The sequence below is a fragment of the Curcuma longa genome, chromosome 20 (genome assembly GCF_044706935.1).
Source record: "Curcuma longa cultivar G26 ecotype Majalengka, Jawa Barat chromosome 20, ITB_CL_G26_1.1, whole genome shotgun sequence".
NCBI classification, from domain to species: Eukaryota; Viridiplantae; Streptophyta; class Magnoliopsida; order Zingiberales; family Zingiberaceae; genus Curcuma; species Curcuma longa.
The window spans coordinates 6,114,256-6,130,948 of record NC_133880.1 but is presented as its reverse complement, the minus strand read 5'-3'; the positions used below and the strand labels follow the sequence as shown (position 1 = coordinate 6,130,948).

General features: G+C 37.1%; 2 protein-coding genes across 4 annotated transcripts; one reads left to right on the top strand and one right to left on the bottom strand.

The window, feature by feature from the left end:
- The first annotated feature begins 301 nt into the window (after nt 1-301).
- LOC141814068 (indole-3-acetic acid-amido synthetase GH3.10) lies at nt 302-2,487 on the top strand. The gene is made up of 3 exons (XM_074702069.1): nt 302-678; nt 936-1,037; nt 1,116-2,487. Exons 1-3 carry the CDS (start codon nt 338-340, stop codon nt 2,485-2,487), a joined length of 1,815 nt encoding a protein of 604 aa, XP_074558170.1. The 5' UTR covers nt 302-337.
- Nucleotides 2,488-4,586: 2,099 nt separating this feature from the next.
- On the bottom strand, nt 4,587-15,180 carry LOC141813167 (calcium-dependent protein kinase 4). Of its 3 annotated transcripts, none has more exons than XM_074701083.1 (12): nt 14,575-15,180; nt 12,311-12,441; nt 11,724-11,765; nt 11,395-11,506; nt 11,219-11,297; nt 10,954-11,123; nt 9,790-9,916; nt 9,432-9,547; nt 9,250-9,357; nt 6,982-7,044; nt 5,883-6,053; nt 4,587-5,027 (listed from the first exon to the last, which is right to left on the bottom strand). In XM_074701083.1, exons 1-12 carry the CDS (start codon nt 14,896-14,898, stop codon nt 4,866-4,868), a joined length of 1,605 nt encoding a protein of 534 aa, XP_074557184.1. In that variant the 5' UTR covers nt 14,899-15,180; the 3' UTR covers nt 4,587-4,865. The 3 variants fall into 3 exon arrangements, with proteins under 3 accessions (XP_074557184.1, XP_074557185.1, XP_074557186.1); XM_074701084.1 differs by lacking the exon at nt 14,575-15,180 and adding an exon at nt 14,356-14,559; XM_074701085.1 differs by lacking the exon at nt 14,575-15,180 and adding an exon at nt 12,528-12,547.
- Nucleotides 15,181-16,693: the final 1,513 nt, after the last annotated feature.

Below are 16,693 nucleotides of genomic sequence, written 5' to 3'. Positions count from 1 at the left end.
TCTTTCCTTCCGCCGGAGCTCCGGTGGAATAAAGATCGCAGTTTGGCCACTCTCGTCGTCTCCGGCGGCATTCCAAAATCCCACCTTCTCCCCTCTCTCTCTCTCTCTCCGTGACCGATTAGATCGAGGCACCGCGACGTGTCTCTTTCCTCAGAGCTCGATTAGGCAGGCCCATCCCTCAGCGACGGTTCCGATCGAGGGCGAGTCTTGTGGCCACCTATTCGTCGTACAATCATCAATAATTACGTTGTCTTCTTCCCTCTGTTCCACTATAAATACGCATTGATTTAGATCGGGGGCTTTAATTGATTGCTCCTTCCTTTGCCCTGTTTCATTCATGGCCGGCGGCGACGAGTGGCGGGCTTTCGCGGCGGAGGACGCCGACGACGCGGCCCTCCTGGGCTGGTTCGAGGAGGTGGCGGAGAACGCCGGCGCGGTGCAGGCGGAGACGCTGCGCCGCATCCTGGAGGCCAACCTCGGGACGGAGTACCTGCGGCGGTGGCTCGGCGGCGTGGCGGACGGCGTCGGAGGGATGGGCGCCGCCGAGCTCGAGGCGCTTTTCGCCTCCGCTGTTCCGCTGGCTTCGCACGCGGACTTCGAGCCGTACATCCGACGAATCGCAGGCGGCGACGCCTCCCCGGTGCTCACGGCCGACCCCATCACCATGCTCTCGCTCAGGTGATTCGGTAACCCTAAAACACTGGCATGAAGAAAACTTTTAAACCCTAAATCCTGAAACCCTAAAAAAAACCCGCCAGCTTGGTTGATCGCTGCTGTTCTTCACCCTTGGCTCGAGCTTTCTCTCTTTCTCGTCTCAAACTATGCTAATGCGTGTGCTTTAATTGTTGTAATTAGTTGTAAAATTATTTAAATTCTGTAAACTTGTTGGTGAATTTGTCAGCGACATTAACCATCCATTGTTTGATCATTTGCAGCTCAGGAACTACCGATGGCCGGCCAAAGTACGTGCCCTTCACACGCTTCAGCTCTCAATCTACTCTCCAGATCTTTAGATTGGCAGCTGCTCGCATATCCAGGTGCCCTTGATCTTCACTCGCAGATCGAATTTTGAAGTAATCGTTGAAGGGTTTTTTTAAAATTAATTATTCTTGTAGGATATTCCCCACCAAGCCCGGCAGTAGAATCTTGGAGTTCATCTACAGCAGCAAGCAATTTCGTACTCCGGGCGGCGGCATCCTCGCCGGAACTGCGACGAGCCACTACTTCTCGAGCGAGGAGTTCCAGACAAAGCAGAGAAGCACCAAATGCTTCCCCTGCAGCCCCTACGAAGTGATCGCCGGCGGCGACTACCAGCAGTCCACCTACTGCCACCTCCTCCTGGGCCTTCTCCTCCGCCACGACGTCGAGTGCGTCGGCTCCACCTTCGCCTACAGCATCGTGCAGGCCTTTGCCGCCTTTGAAGCCAAGTGGGAGGACCTCTGCGCCGACATCGAACAGGGGAAGCTAAGCGCCGAGATCACCTCGCCGGAGATGAGGAAGGCTGTTGCAGAGCATCTCCGGCAGCCGGAGCCGGTGTTCGCGTCGGAAGTGAAGAAGAAATGTGAGAAGTTGAAGGAATTGGGCTGGTTCGGATTGATCCCGGAGCTGTGGCCCAACGCCAAGTACGTGTACGCCATCATGACCGGCTCGATGATTCCGTACACGAAGAAGCTGAGGCACTACGCCGGCGGCGAGGCGGTGCCGCTGGTCTCCGCCGCCTACGGCTCCACTGAGAGCTGGATCGGAGCGAACTTGGAGCCGGAGAACCCACCGGAAAAAGTGACCTTCACGGTGATCCCCACCTTCGCATACTTCGAGTTCATTCCCCTGCTCGATGAACGGGATGATAAAAAAGGAATTTTGGAGGCAGAGCAACCGGTGCCGCTCGCCGGAGTGGTGGTCGGGCGGCAGTACGAGATCGTCCTCACCACCTTCACCGGACTTTACCGTTACCGACTGGGAGATGTGGTGGAGGTCACCGGATTCTACAAGCGCGCGCCGCGGCTGGCGTTCCTCTACCGGAAAAATCTCATCTTGATGGTCAACATCGACAAGAACACGGAGTGGGACCTGCAGCAGGCGGTGGAGACGGCGGCGGGGTTGCTGTCGGAGACGGGGGCGGAGCTGGTGGACTTCACGAGCCACGCCGACGTCGACGTCGCCGCGGGGGAGTGCACCGGGCACTACGTGGTCTACTGGGAGCTGAAGGGGGACGCGGCGGAGGGGGTGTTGAAGGAGTGCTGCGCCGCCATGGACGCGGCCTTCGCGGACCAGGGGTACGTGGTGTCGAGGCGGACGAGGTCCATCGGCCCGCTGGAGCTCAGGGTCGTCGCCGCCGGCACGTTCCGGGAGATAATGGAGCACTACGTCGGTAACGGCGCCGCCGTTAGCCAGTTCAAGACTCCGAGGTGCACCACCAACGAGGCGGTGCTTCGGATCCTCGATCGAGGCACCATTAAGCGATTCTGGAGCACTGCCTACGGATGAAATTCTACTCAGAAAGACCGTATCTTGAACTTCCCGTGTGACCCGTGTGACCTATGCGCGATTTCTCTGACCCACTTATATATGTATATATATAATTAATTAATTGGAGAAAGTTTCTATTGGATAAATCTAAAATATAATTTATAAACACTTAAAAATTAATTTTAAAAAACGGGATATTATATTCTCTCTCTATATATATATTATTAATTCATTTGAAATTTAAATTTTGAACACTTTTAAGTATTTTACCATGCACTAGCTCGTAGACAGATTTATTACATTTGTTTATATAATTTTGTTATTCTTTCAGCATTTCGTAAGGTATATAAATTTCATAAGTAACCATGCTTTGTTTATAATATATTTTCTTTAGTGATCCCAAATAATTACATCTAATTATCCTAAAAATAAAATAGGATAAAAATTAAATGAACGTCAAAATCATTAGATGGACATTTCATTTTCAATAAAAGTCAAATGGACATCCTCTTTAATGATTTTTTCATGAAAATAGCTCTTGATTTAGCATCTGTCGTAACAACTATTGATAGTTTTCCGATTTAAGGTGGCCGGTGGGAAACTACCGGACTGATCACCCCAAGGAATTGAATCAATGCGACTAACTGAGATCATCATTTTTTTTATAATGTTAAAAACTATTGAATAACTGTTATAACGTATAAAATTTACTGAGAAACTGTTATAGCATGTAGAAATTATCAAGTAGTTGTTACAACGTATTTAGGATGAGTTTAGAGTTTAGAATTAGGGTTATCGAGAAGCTATTATTGTGTGGAAGCTATTTAGTAGCTGTTATAATATGTTGAAGCTATCCAATAGCTACTACAATATGTTTAGGAGTGAGTTTAGAGTTTATACCATGTAGAAATTATTAGTAGCTGCTACAACATATGTGGGTGAGTTTAAAATTTAGAGTTTACACCGTGTAGAAATTATCAATAGTTGCTAAAGTCTACAATGTGTAGAAGCTATCTAATAATTTCTATAAAGTATTTATGATGAATTTAGGATTTAAAGTCTCTGAATAATATTATATCAAAATACTATTTATTTATTTAATTAAAATTATGTAAACTTCATCAAAATCATTTAAAACAGTTGTAGAAGTTATTATGTAGCTGTTACAATCTTAAATCTAAATTCATCTAAACTACTATAGTAGTTACTGAGTAATTTTTACATGTTGTAGTATTTATTTAATATCTACGTGTAGACTCCTAAATTCTAAATTCACACTAAATACATTGTAACAACTACTGATAGTTTCTATACATTATAGTAATTATTGGATAATTTTTACTTATTAAAATAGCTATCCGTTAGCGCTACAACAGTGTTAGATCAAAGAATATTTTTAAAATAAAATAATTGATGTGACACCTATTTATTTATTTATTTTTGAAAAAGAATGTCCATTTGATGTTTGTCTTCATTTGGGGCGCTCTTTGATTTTTACTCAATAAAATAAAATAATGACATTAAAATACGTTAATAGAGGCAGATCCTAAGTTAATTTGCACGCTGAAAATTTATTGAACAGCGGAAAGTTCAAATTCCCCTACATATAGTTTGAGTGTTTGTGAAAATGCCACCTCTAGTTTCATCTTCCATAGTTTAGTCCCTAAAGTTTTTGATTTCATCATTTAAATGTTCCTCCATTGTTAATAGTAGTCAGTCGTGTCATTAATAGTAGTCGATCGTGCCAAACGAGAAGACATCATTTGCTCTTTGGAGCAAGCGGATGAAGCTCTCTTAGGTCAAGTGGAGATTAACTGGAAACTCAAACAAGTGCTTGACATAAGTAATTTAAAATAGTGTCTAAATTTCACCCGATTAATATTGAAAGTAGACAATCTCTCTCTAATTCACCAATTAAATAAATTCAGAACATAATTTATACTCATTCAAAAATCAACCTCTAAGATACTCGTCCTAAGTTAAGATTCAAACTCTGATTCTTATAAATAAAACTATAATAAAACAAACAAACAACAAAAAAGACAACTATATATATAAAAAGAGAGTAGAAGAGGTATGAACATGCTCTATTCATACTGACCAATATGAACTAGATATACACAACAACACATCACATTCTTTGGATAAAGCAAACCCTCGAGCAACCTAATGTACAAACTATGCATCAAAGTTCTGTTGTTTTTTTACATCCAACCCTACTCCTTTTTCACATAGTTCTTACCAATGTTTTCGCCATCTCTAGCTCTTACTGATAGCAATGCTGATACCCACATTAGCTCTTGATAAAGCCGGAGATATGTCGGGGAGAGGAATAACTGAGGATTTAAATCTGCCAACCTTCAACAATGTTCCTTTCCCTCGATCGACAAAGCAGGTTAGAAAAACTGAGGATTCTGTACACCAGATGGACTAGGAACATTCGAACTCATGCTCGCGGTTCTTAAGAGCTTACGGAATTCCAACAAGCTGATCCTGCCATCTTTGTCGATATCAGCTTCTTCTAGTAATGGTTCGATCGAACCCTTCAAGCCAGTGTGCTGCAGTTAGGAGTCAATCTCCGGTTATAAATTTTAAGCAATTCAGAAAATTGAAATCTATCAATATATGGAGACATCCTGGTTTAGTTGAAAAAATTACAGACTAGAAGGTTATAAAATATGCTAACATAAGTTAAGAATCATGATAACTTTTGATGATATGGATTCCCTAGTCGAGAGTAAGGTAAAACACTTGCAAATCACTGAGACTCGAACGTGTAGCCAGTTGAAAATCAAAAGATGATGTCGATATTGATTTAATCATAAGACACTCCACATGATGCATGCTCTTACCTACAAATTCTATACTTAACAGGATGAATGCTCAAGTGTGTATTCCCGTAGGAGCAGTGCTTGGAGTGTAATAACTCTTTGCTCGATAACCTACCGTAAAATGCAGAATCTAGACCCATTCTCATCAATTGTACCACCATGATCATCAAGTTGTCGACTTGTTTCACCAAAAAAAGTTGCTAAATGGTCTAATTTTAATACAAACTATGACAGACATTTTCCCTCATGCTTAAGTGTACTGGCAGCATCATCTAGACCAACTTTGACTCGAAAGTTTAACGATGTTATTTATCGAGTTGTTTGGTGAAACAGTTTTATGGCCAGAAATTGTTATCTCGGTACAATGGGTAAGAGAAGGTCTGTATTGGTATTTTTAAATAGGGTGGGTTTTGATACAGAATTCATCATTAGCAGGGCCTATTTGGGTATCTGCCCTCGAAGATTGCTCGAATATATCGTAAATCCTATTACTTTGGTACCGCAATACACAAAGACTTATTCGCATATGTTATTGTGACCACCACAACCAAATCCAAAAACCATAATGCTAAACAAGCTCACCATTCTAAGTTCCTCTGGTGTAATGTATCCATCCCCGTCCATATCGAATTTGTCAAAAGCGGCTTTACATCGGATACGCCACTTGTCAGAGTCTTGCTCCATCTGATGCACGTGCAAAGTTGCTGCAACAAATTCTGTGAAATCAACAAGTCCATCGGTGTTGCTATCTATCTGTGGAATAACATAAATCATCAGTCCATTGGTTTCTTCAAATTGGTAAAAAGGAATACTGATGCTAGAGAAGGGCTACCCGAATAGCAAACGAAAACATGGAAGCAGAGATTTAAGAATGGATAATCAATAGAAATCAGTTAAGGTATGTTAATCGCAGATTGAAACTACACGAGTAAGCTAAAGCACTAGCCACCAAAATAGCAAATAAAATATGGAAACAGAGATTTCTGAAACGGATAGTGGATAGAAATCAGTTAAGGCTTACTATGTTAATTGCACATTGAAACTATGAAAAATAAGCTGAAACATTAATCATCCAAATAAAAAAAAATGGAAGCAGAGATTTAAGAAATGGAATGAATAGAGATCAGTTAAGGTTCGTTTGTTAATTGGTATCGACATTAATTTAAGATGGGTTCATTTTAGTTTAGGTGGTTTACCTCTTTGTTGTTATGGAACATGTATGATAACTTCTTAACAAGACGATTCATTGACTTCAAGAATTTAGGGTCAGGGCATAGGCCTAACAAGTCCATTTAATTTCATCCTTCTGTGCATAATCATGCGATAGGAATGTGCTGGTGATCCAGTGAACCATTAAAAAATGCAGCATCTTGCCTTTTAGCTTTTTTTTAAAATATATTTTTTAGATAAAAATGCAAGCTGTAAGTTTGTTTAAAATTTAGTGACAAGTGAAGCAATGGAACTATCAAATGTATAAGCATAATTAACAATGAATCAAGGAAGTCAAAATTACTTGTCTATAGTATTCCAACTTGCTAAAAGAACTACATGTGTGTTGTACTAGCAATTTGTGAAGTAGTCCATAGCAGAATGATATCACTATTAAATGCATATTAAGAGAACAGTACAGTAGCTGAATCAGCAGACAACTATAATAATGGTATTGAATTGAGAGACTTACAGCCTGAAGAATCTCTGGTACGCGTGGTCCTCTTAATCGCCAAGGCACATCCTTTGCAAGAGCCTGACCATGACCAAAAAATCATTAACAGCAGAGTCAGAGATAGTACATTTTCCAATTGATTCGAATTCATGCAATGTGAATGGACCACTATGTTTATAACACTTAGTAGACACTGGACAATGGAGAGAAGGTAGTCCTAAATAAAAAAAAAGTAAACAATGAAGAGAAGGTAGTATGAAATGAAAAAAAGTAAGTACAAGCGTGGCAAATAAAAATCATGAAATACTTTTTAAGGAAAAAGCTATAATTCAAAACAAGAAGCTAGTTACAATTTCAAGTTCCGGTAGTGTAGTGATAAGGAATTTCAGCTTCTAAATCTTCCTTGCTAAGCATGTAGATTTCTGCATTATAGGAATCACATCAATGCTACTCACTCATTTTAAAGGAATGACAATTGTGAAAAGTGTAGGGGTGAGAAAACTTCCTTGAGATTCAACAACTTCTATATGCTTTCACATAGGTTTTAACAGGACCATTTACCCTAACCCTAATTAACTCTTTCCTACACTAAATGGATAACCTTGAGAGTGTATGTAAAGAATCTATTGAATTTTTCTCAAAGGCTAATCCCTGACCCCAGGCATCAAAGAAAGTCCAAAATTGTATAATGAAATGGTCATTATGTTCCACTGTTACAGAATATAGGCATAGCACACGACCACTTCTTGTCTAACCTTGCAGTGTCAAAATTGCCCACTTTATCTACTGTACTTGAGAAGAGTGACGTGTGACATAAATCCTGCCAATGCAGAACCTGAAGGACGATGCATTCTATTTCTCAATTCCTTCAACTTAGCCAATCTAAATAACAACCCATGTTGTCACCCCATTTACTCTAAGCCCTGATCTTGAGTTTCAACATGAAATAAAATGAAATCTATTCATATAGAAGATAAGGAAATGATTCTACAATTTATGTTAATAGGCTGTCCTTAATTTAAAGATCTGATCTTGCACAGTATACTTGAGAATTCAACCCACATAAAAGACGAGAAGGTAGATTGTGGCACCCTAATTTAGTCCGACATAAAGAGCCAGCAGCTAATGCAAGCAGCTTACAAGATTATATGAGTGAACTATTATTGACTCGGTTTAAGCATTCTGAATCAATTGTTGAGTGTAACAAGTTAATGACTCAACCCTTTTACTTAATGTGTTGTCATATAATGGTATGATAGAAAGAAACCAATCCTAGACATGATGAAATGTGTTAGAAGAGCTACTTGTATTATAAGGATACACCATTGCCCTCTATGCCGTCATTAGGAACAATTTTGGGCTATGGTGATGGAAACATCAAAGCCTTCCTTAAATGAGGGGGACTATGATACCATAGTTTAGTTTCACATGAGAAATTGTGAGCTAGGAAAAGAGCTTTGTAGGCTTAAATGAATGGGTTGCTATTTACTTAGGCTTAAGCATTTTAGACTAGTAGTTGGGACCAACAAGTTAGTAGATAAATTCTCTCATTTAAGCAGATGATGACATAAATCACTATATAATGATTGCCTAAAGAGAACTCCAAAGCAATTACATGTGTACATCAATAACTATAGGCAATTTCATTATATATTCAACAAAAGCTAAATGGAGTTTTACATCATTCTGCAACAAACGTTGTTAGCAATGATCTGCATGATTGATAAATAATATAATATATATACATATATATATTCTGTTTATTATTTTTGCATACCAGGATACCCGTGCGTAAAAAATATGATTTTTTTAAATATATATAAGCAAAAACCCCTCAAATCTTGTAAAATAATACTCATAGAGAATATCAGTGTTACTGAAAAATTTAAGACAAAAGCTATTGAAGCTATTGAAAGGAAAATAAAGTAGTTTGTGTTCCAGAAGTTCAATGGTGGAATAAAATCTATACATAAATATTCAACAAACTTGTTCTGGTATATGTTCCAGAAGTTATATAAAGCGACTTTGAAGAACATGATGAACTATGTCATAGAGAATATCAGTGTTACCGAAATTTAAGACAAAAGCTATTGAAAGGAAAATAAAGTAGCATGTGTTCCAGAAGTTCAATGGTGGAATAAAATCTATACATAAATATTCAACAAACTTGTTCTGGTATATGTTCCAGAAGTTATATAAAGCGACTTTGAAGAACATGATGAACTATGTCATGCTGCCTAAACCAAAGTTTCCAAAGCATCCAAGAAAAAGTTTATCAAGTCTAACCTGTCTCATTTCTTCGAGGCTTATTAAACCACTTTTATCAACATCAATTACTTCAAACTGGTCCTTGAGATCAGCTAACTCTTCTTCATCCAGAGTACTAGCTATTGCCTGCATAAAATTAATTAGGGTCACAGAGAACTTGTTTATAAAAAATAAATAAGCTCCTGAGCACAAATATCTACCCTTAATGCAAACTGCTTTAGACGACTATACTTTACAAATTGGCGCATATTTGATAAAACAGAAATATCCAGTGGGATCTCTGATGCGCTACCCCCTTCTCTCACCCATGGATGTGCTGGAAGTAGAAAACTTGATAATCAGGGAATGCCGTATATTAACAGAAGCTGATGACAATATCATCTCGACAGTTCATACAGATAAGAAAACCTTGAATCTTAATTAGTGATGAGATTTGAACTTAAGAACTTAGAAGAAAGATTGAACATAATGTTAAAATTGAACCCTGTAAATAATCTCAGAAAAGATGGTAAATAGTACAGAAAAACTACAACAAAGAAACTCAGGTGGAATACATACACAAAGCTTGGGCAGCAGTAAGTCTCGCACGTGGATCTTTTACTAATAGCTTCTTGACGAAATCTTTTGCACTGTCGCTTACTTGTGGCCATGGCTTCCGACGAAAATCAGGCTTGTTCTTTAACACCTGCGAACCAGCAACAAGGATACTTATACCTTCTGCAAGAAAGGGAGAAAAAAAGAGAATATTGTTTATGCAGAAGAGAAAAACGGAAACAAATGGGGCAAAATAAAGTGATAACCTTTTTTAATTTATTTCTTTACACCTACTACTGTATGAAGAATAAGGCAGTTTCAACCATACTGAGTAAAAGAGAATGAATCGAGTACATTTTCTATAAACTCACAACTAAATGTATAGATCACTAAAATACATTCCACTTAATCTAACAAATTCTTATGTCTATTTAAAAACTAGATAAGCAGATGCAAGATTTTTATCTTAAAAAATGAAGCAATGGAAGAAAGCATCAAGATGACTTATGAAACTAAAAAAATACATAACTTTGTTAAGCACTCGGAAATCTTTATGTTGGTTTGTGTTCAGACAAATAGTACATGTTGGAGAAAATAAGCAAATTCTTTTGTGTTTTCAACTTCTACATCTTCAGATTCCATGATATTGACAAAGTAACTTGTGAAATTTAGTTAGCATTCGTGTCCCTAGATTAAGCATTTGACAGTGGGTGATACAAAAGAAATAGTTCTATATTTTCATCAGCACTGATAATTAGGATGCTGCAAGACAAGATTGCAAAAATACATTGTATGTCAAACCAGAAGTGTATATATATACATATATTATGCACACACTAATATTCAAAAGATAGCTTTTGAGGTTGAGAGTTTTAACCCAAGCAACCAAAATAAAAACACAAACATTAGAGAATTAAATTGTTTGCAAGTAGTAATGCCCCACACTGGATAAAAGAAATAACCATTATGCAGAAAATACATAGTTGGGCAAAATCTGTTTATATTAATATAGTGTTAAAGAAAAAGAGATTTTTAGAAAAATGCAACAATTCTGACAAACCAATTTGTTTGAAAGTTGAATCATGAAGGATCAAATGTTACAATTTTCATTTTTCTTTTAATTTTTTTACTTTCAAGATAAACAAATAATTAGAATTATTGATCTTACAAATGCAAATACGGATTTACCTCTCTAAATATTCCATCCTCAGTTCTGTCCCAAAAGGGGCGTCTACCACAAAGAAGAATATAAGTGATCACCCCTATGCTCCAAACGTCAGATTCAGGTCCAGATTTCCGTTTCAACACCTCCGGAGCAACATAATATGCACTTCCAACAATATCACGGAATTTCCTCCCTGGATAATGTAATTACAAGTTTCTAGGGAACTTTTCAAATACAACATATATCATGAAAATCACTCAAATTTAGAGATGAGTATGATATCAAAACCTGGCTTTATAAAATCAGACAACCCAAAATCTGTTGCTTTCAGAGGCGAGTCATTTTTAGTTGATTTAAAAAGAAAATTCTGCAAAAATGCATGTGACACTTTCAGAGTCAAAATCAAAGGAACTCCATCAGGTTCTCAAACTTCAAAATGGCTCAATAAGTTAGTCAGATTTTACCTCAGGTTTCATGTCTCGATGTACCAAACCATGCAAATGACACTCAGCTGCCACTTTGAGCATCTGTCTCACAATTATTGCAGCATCTTTCTCAGTATAACGGCTATCCTTTCTGGGAAATATTATCAATTCAGGAAACAGATATAGCAATTGTACATTTCTTTGTGTAGCAGTTGAAACACAGAACTGATAAAAAGAAAGTTAGCTCTGTACATAAGATAGTTAAATTAGAAATCACATGAAATTTTTAGCAAAATAGTTTTTTGATCGAGCCAATAAGATAAGCAATCAATCAAAGCATCAACTCTCATAATGTTGGAGGAACTTACTTGGACAATATCCGATCCAATAATTCACCTCCTTCACATAACCTGATAAACAAACCAGAAAAACAAATATGATACCGGCATCAAACAAAGAAATCACAAGAACATTACCATTTCTGTTATCGCATTCAGATTTGCAGAAATATATTCTATGATGGAACTATCAAATTAAGATAAAGCTATTGATTGAAGATGTTATCAGTAATCTTTGTATTCGATATTTCCATATTGAACTAACATATTAATGAAAAAACCGAACATGAAAGGACAATAATCATTACTCAACAAGAATATAAATTTTCTTAAATAAAGGGAGGGACAAAGAACTAATGCCTAAGATCTGAATTATCAGCTGGTAATGTATCATCACCCTCCAGGCGAAGTGCACATGGTGTTTTCTTTCAACTAACGTGCAAAAGATATCATCCATTTTTGTTGACTAGATAAGTTTTTTTTTTTCTAATAAAATGAATTGAGATGGTATAATTTCCTATCTTTCTTCCACAATTCACAATTGAGGAATTACAAAAACATATTTTCCAATCAAAATATTTTTTTCACATACTAATATATGAAAAGATTCAACTTACTCCATGACTATATACACATAAGAGTCATCTTCAAATGCATCATGGAAATGGACAATATTCTCATGGTCTTTCAGAGCTGACAGTATCCTTACTTCCCGCTTTACATCCTCAACAGCAATTGGAAGGATCATCTGCAAAGAAATAAAATTAACTTCCCATAATAATTCATAACAAAAAGGAAGTGGAATTCCAACCCAGTCTTCCGATTTATGCTTACTAAGTCATATGTAATGTTCACGAATATTTTTCTCCTAAATTTATAAAGATTTGCATATATAATTACTCATGATGTAATTCCTCAGTCCTGTGTGTGTGCTCTTTAATATAAAGTGTAAGAATAATCATTCAAAATGGGACTGCACTACATGGCCTTTCTTCCACTAGAGTTCCAGATATTTTTTTCACAATTGCTCGTGGTGTCATTTCACAGTTCTGTGCGTGCACTCTCTAATGTAAAGTTTAAGAACAATCATTCAAATGGGACCACACTATATGGTCTTTCTTCCACTAAATGTAAATTAATTTGCTTCTCCACTTACTAATGAACGTTTAAAAAAAGGCTAAAGTTAGTGCTGCTCATTTAGATTCTATTTGTTAGCATTCAAATAGTTTTTCAAGTCCACTTTGCATTTGCCATCTTGTAAATCTAAAGATTACTTACCTTTTGGGAGCACAAAATTTTTTAGTCACTGTCAACCTTTGATTTAGTTGAAGTGAACAAATCATCCAATAATTCTTTCTTTACTACCTAACCTATGATCTGATAATTCTCCTACCCATTTTTTTTGGGAAAAATTCAGAAGTTAACGGGATGTGGTGATGCTACAATTCTTCCTGTAGATTCACCTTGTCTTCTCACATTCTCATAAACTTAAATGTGCCACCTCTATGTCACTCAACCAGTTTTTCACAGACTGTCCCAGTTCTGACAGAGAGATTAATAGTAATCATTTTTGGCAGCAAGCAATATTAGATATTCTGCATGGACTTTGAACTATGCTGATCTGTCTCCTCAAGCAATTGAAGTTGGTTGTATGTTAGATAGAGGACAAGAAGTTCAAAGACTTACTCTAGTGGATTTGTTCAGCACTATAAAGATAGCCTTGTAGTTAAAGCTACTAATCATGCATATCAATGATAATTATGACTAACTATTACTTGCAACACTTATTTTTAAAGACTATTAGCAATGGCAGGTTTTTGGCCGAAGGAAATTATTTAAGATGATTGTTAAAAATCCATTTCCCACATTCAGCTGACCTAGCAGAAGAATCATTAATGCTTCCTGTAAAGGAAAATGATCATCCTCTTGGAGGATCTGATTCTTGCGTCCCACAACATGGTCTAAGAGACATTCTACTATCAGTCAAGACACACATGGGCTTCAACTATCATATATATGATTCGGTTTTATCAGTTACAGAGACTAACCATTGATAAAATCTTTAATCACATGATTGTCATTGGGCACCGTAATCAAGATTCAAGATCTAAAATCTTAGTAAAAGAATTTATACCAAGGTATTGGACTTCTGAAAATTTGTCAAAGAATTAAGCTTCATTCAATTAAGAATGGGTATTTATTCTTAAGCAAAATACATTCAAATATCAATTGAATAAATCTTATGTGCTGTAGGTATCTGTCTTGGTTACGTTTCATCGTACAGTAGCTTCCACATGTTTTAGAAAATTAGATGGAGAGTCACCATTTATCAATTGATTGACTTCATTTGGTTTCTATCTTGGTAACATGTCCTCTGTAAACAAAGACAAATGTTTGTATACATGTTACTATTGTTTTCTATTGAAGATAAGTTGGACTAACATATGTAACAACTTTCCACCTAGTGATAATGGCAATCCAACAATTACGAGAATATAACTCTGCTAGCTAATCCAGGACATTCAAACAAGTTTTCAGAATCTGAAAAAAACATTGCTCCGATAATAGTTCACTTAAGTATATGCAAAGACTAAAGAGAGTAGTATTTATCTCAGTGATGGTAAACAGTCTTTCAACTGTATGCTGTTCGCCAGGAGCTCACCTAGATATGAATCCACTTTCGACTCGGGATGAACCTCAATAGGTACTCAAATAGAAACGCAATAACAAATTCCAAATCTATTCTTCCAGCTTTTTCACACACTCTAATTGTGTAGCTCGTACATTTCTCAGTCGAGATAAAAGAAAAAAGAAAAATTAAAAAAACCAAAAACCAGAAAACGCCAGGAACAAAAGTAAGAACGCACGTTTGCAGATTTACCTTATTCTTGTCTATCCTCTTTACTGCCACTCGTTCTCCGGTAGCCTTCTCAGTGGCGACGAAGGTGTACCCAAACTGGCCATGTCCGAGCAGCTTCCCAATCGAGTACCGGTTCTCGAAATCTTTCGCGTACCCAAAGTCGGTTCTTTTCCCGCAGGGCACCAGCCCACCAGACCGCTTCTTCTCACCTCTCTCTTTCGGCAGCGGCTGCTCCGACGTCCCCTCATTCAGCGGTCCCTCCGCCTGCTGCTCGCTCGTCGTCCCGCCGCCATTTCTTCTGGAGCCACCGGTGTCCTTGATGTTCGCGGAGAAGCACACGCCCATTCTGCTCCGATCTGGCTAACTCGCTAACCATCAATGAATATGGGAATTCGAGGCGTATATATATATTTTTAAAAAAAGGGATCCGAAGGGGCCACAATTGGAGAAGGAAGAGGGAAAGGTGTAGGAAGATGGGGGGAAAGAAGGGAGGGAGGTGCTGGTGGTCAAAGGAGGAGACCGTCTTGGATTGAAGGCAACCCCTCCATTTCTTTCCCTTTTTCACCCTCCCTTTCTCCCTCGAACAGGAACAAGTCCAAGATCGGATAGAAGACCAGCGAGATGGGAAGAACAATTTTTTACGAGGAAAATCGCCATAAAAATCGCCTCTTTTTTTTTTTTTTTTGATCGAAAGAAGAACTGGATCTTTGATTCTTAGTTCCATTCTCCCATCAGACGGTTAACTAAATCAGCTTTACGGCGGCGGTGGGTCCTCCATTCTCCCGCCCGTTTAATTTGCTGGTGAGAATTTGGGTATGATGTGTACGCGTAAATCGTCTCTGCACGCCAAGCTTCAACCTGCCACGCGTATTTGGACAGATCAAAATTACTGAAATAAAAATATATTTGTTTTTCATTTTGCACCCCTAATATTTTAAATATTGTTTCAACATGTCCCGTGGAACTTCTAAAATCATACCTCTACGATTTAAAAACTCAGCTCTCCAACTTGACACCAAAAATTTACTAAGGAAATAATAGATTAATAGTAAATGAGTCACTTAATTATCGATTTTTCATTTATTACCCCTAACTAGGGGATAATAATCGATAATTGAGCAAGCTCTCAAAGTTATTTATTTGAAAACTTAACCATTGATAAGATCAAATGTTTATTATTTACTTATAGCTTCCTAGATGTCTCGACATTAATTTTAGAGGTAGAGTTGGTTAATCTTCAACTTTTTCTGACGAAATAGAGTAGTTGAAATGGTATAAGTCAAATGCCATAATTGATTCATTTGATAATATAAAATTCAAATTAAAATATAAGTCAAATGGCATAATTATTGAATCATGAATATTTAAAAATTAAAAAAGCAAACTTATTTTCATTATCAATAAAATAAAAAAAGACTAAATTTGGAGGAAAAAATTTTATATTTTAAAAATACTTTTATTTTTAATATTATTATAATATTTTTGATTAAAATTAATTTAATCTACTCAAGATTATTAAATAATTATAGTCAAATAGTTTTGATATTGATTAAATCGGCTTAAATGTTAATTAAAATTACTTTAATTTAGTTAAAATTAATTAAATATTCTTTGTGAAACGGTGTCCATCAAAATTAAGTTAGAATTCATCTGTCCTCTTTAATTTATGAAAAAGTTTTATTGGATCGAATTAGTCACCTTTAAACGACTAGTCCTAAAGGTCATAGGTTCAATCCGATAAAAATTTTTCATTGACTATTAAAATAAATCTAAGAAGCATGAAATAGTCCGAGACTTATAGTCAAACTTTTTGAGAATTAATCGAATTAATCCTATATGTTTTTATTTATGCCACTCTTATAAGTAAAAAGTGGAAAATCGTCTTCTACACTTCAATCCACGACTATCCATGAGGAGTTAAATCAAAAAGTTATAGTTGATTATTATGGGGAAGGTATTTTTTCGACTTTATCGAGATTTGATTCTTATCTATTGTAGCAATATCTACTTTATAGTAGTCAACTCAATATTACCTCAGGAGCACTATTTATGTCACTCTTCAATAAAAAATAGAATCCGCTATTCCAACGGGTCATATGATTGGTTCCACAATCATATATGAAGGAGGTAAATCGAGAAA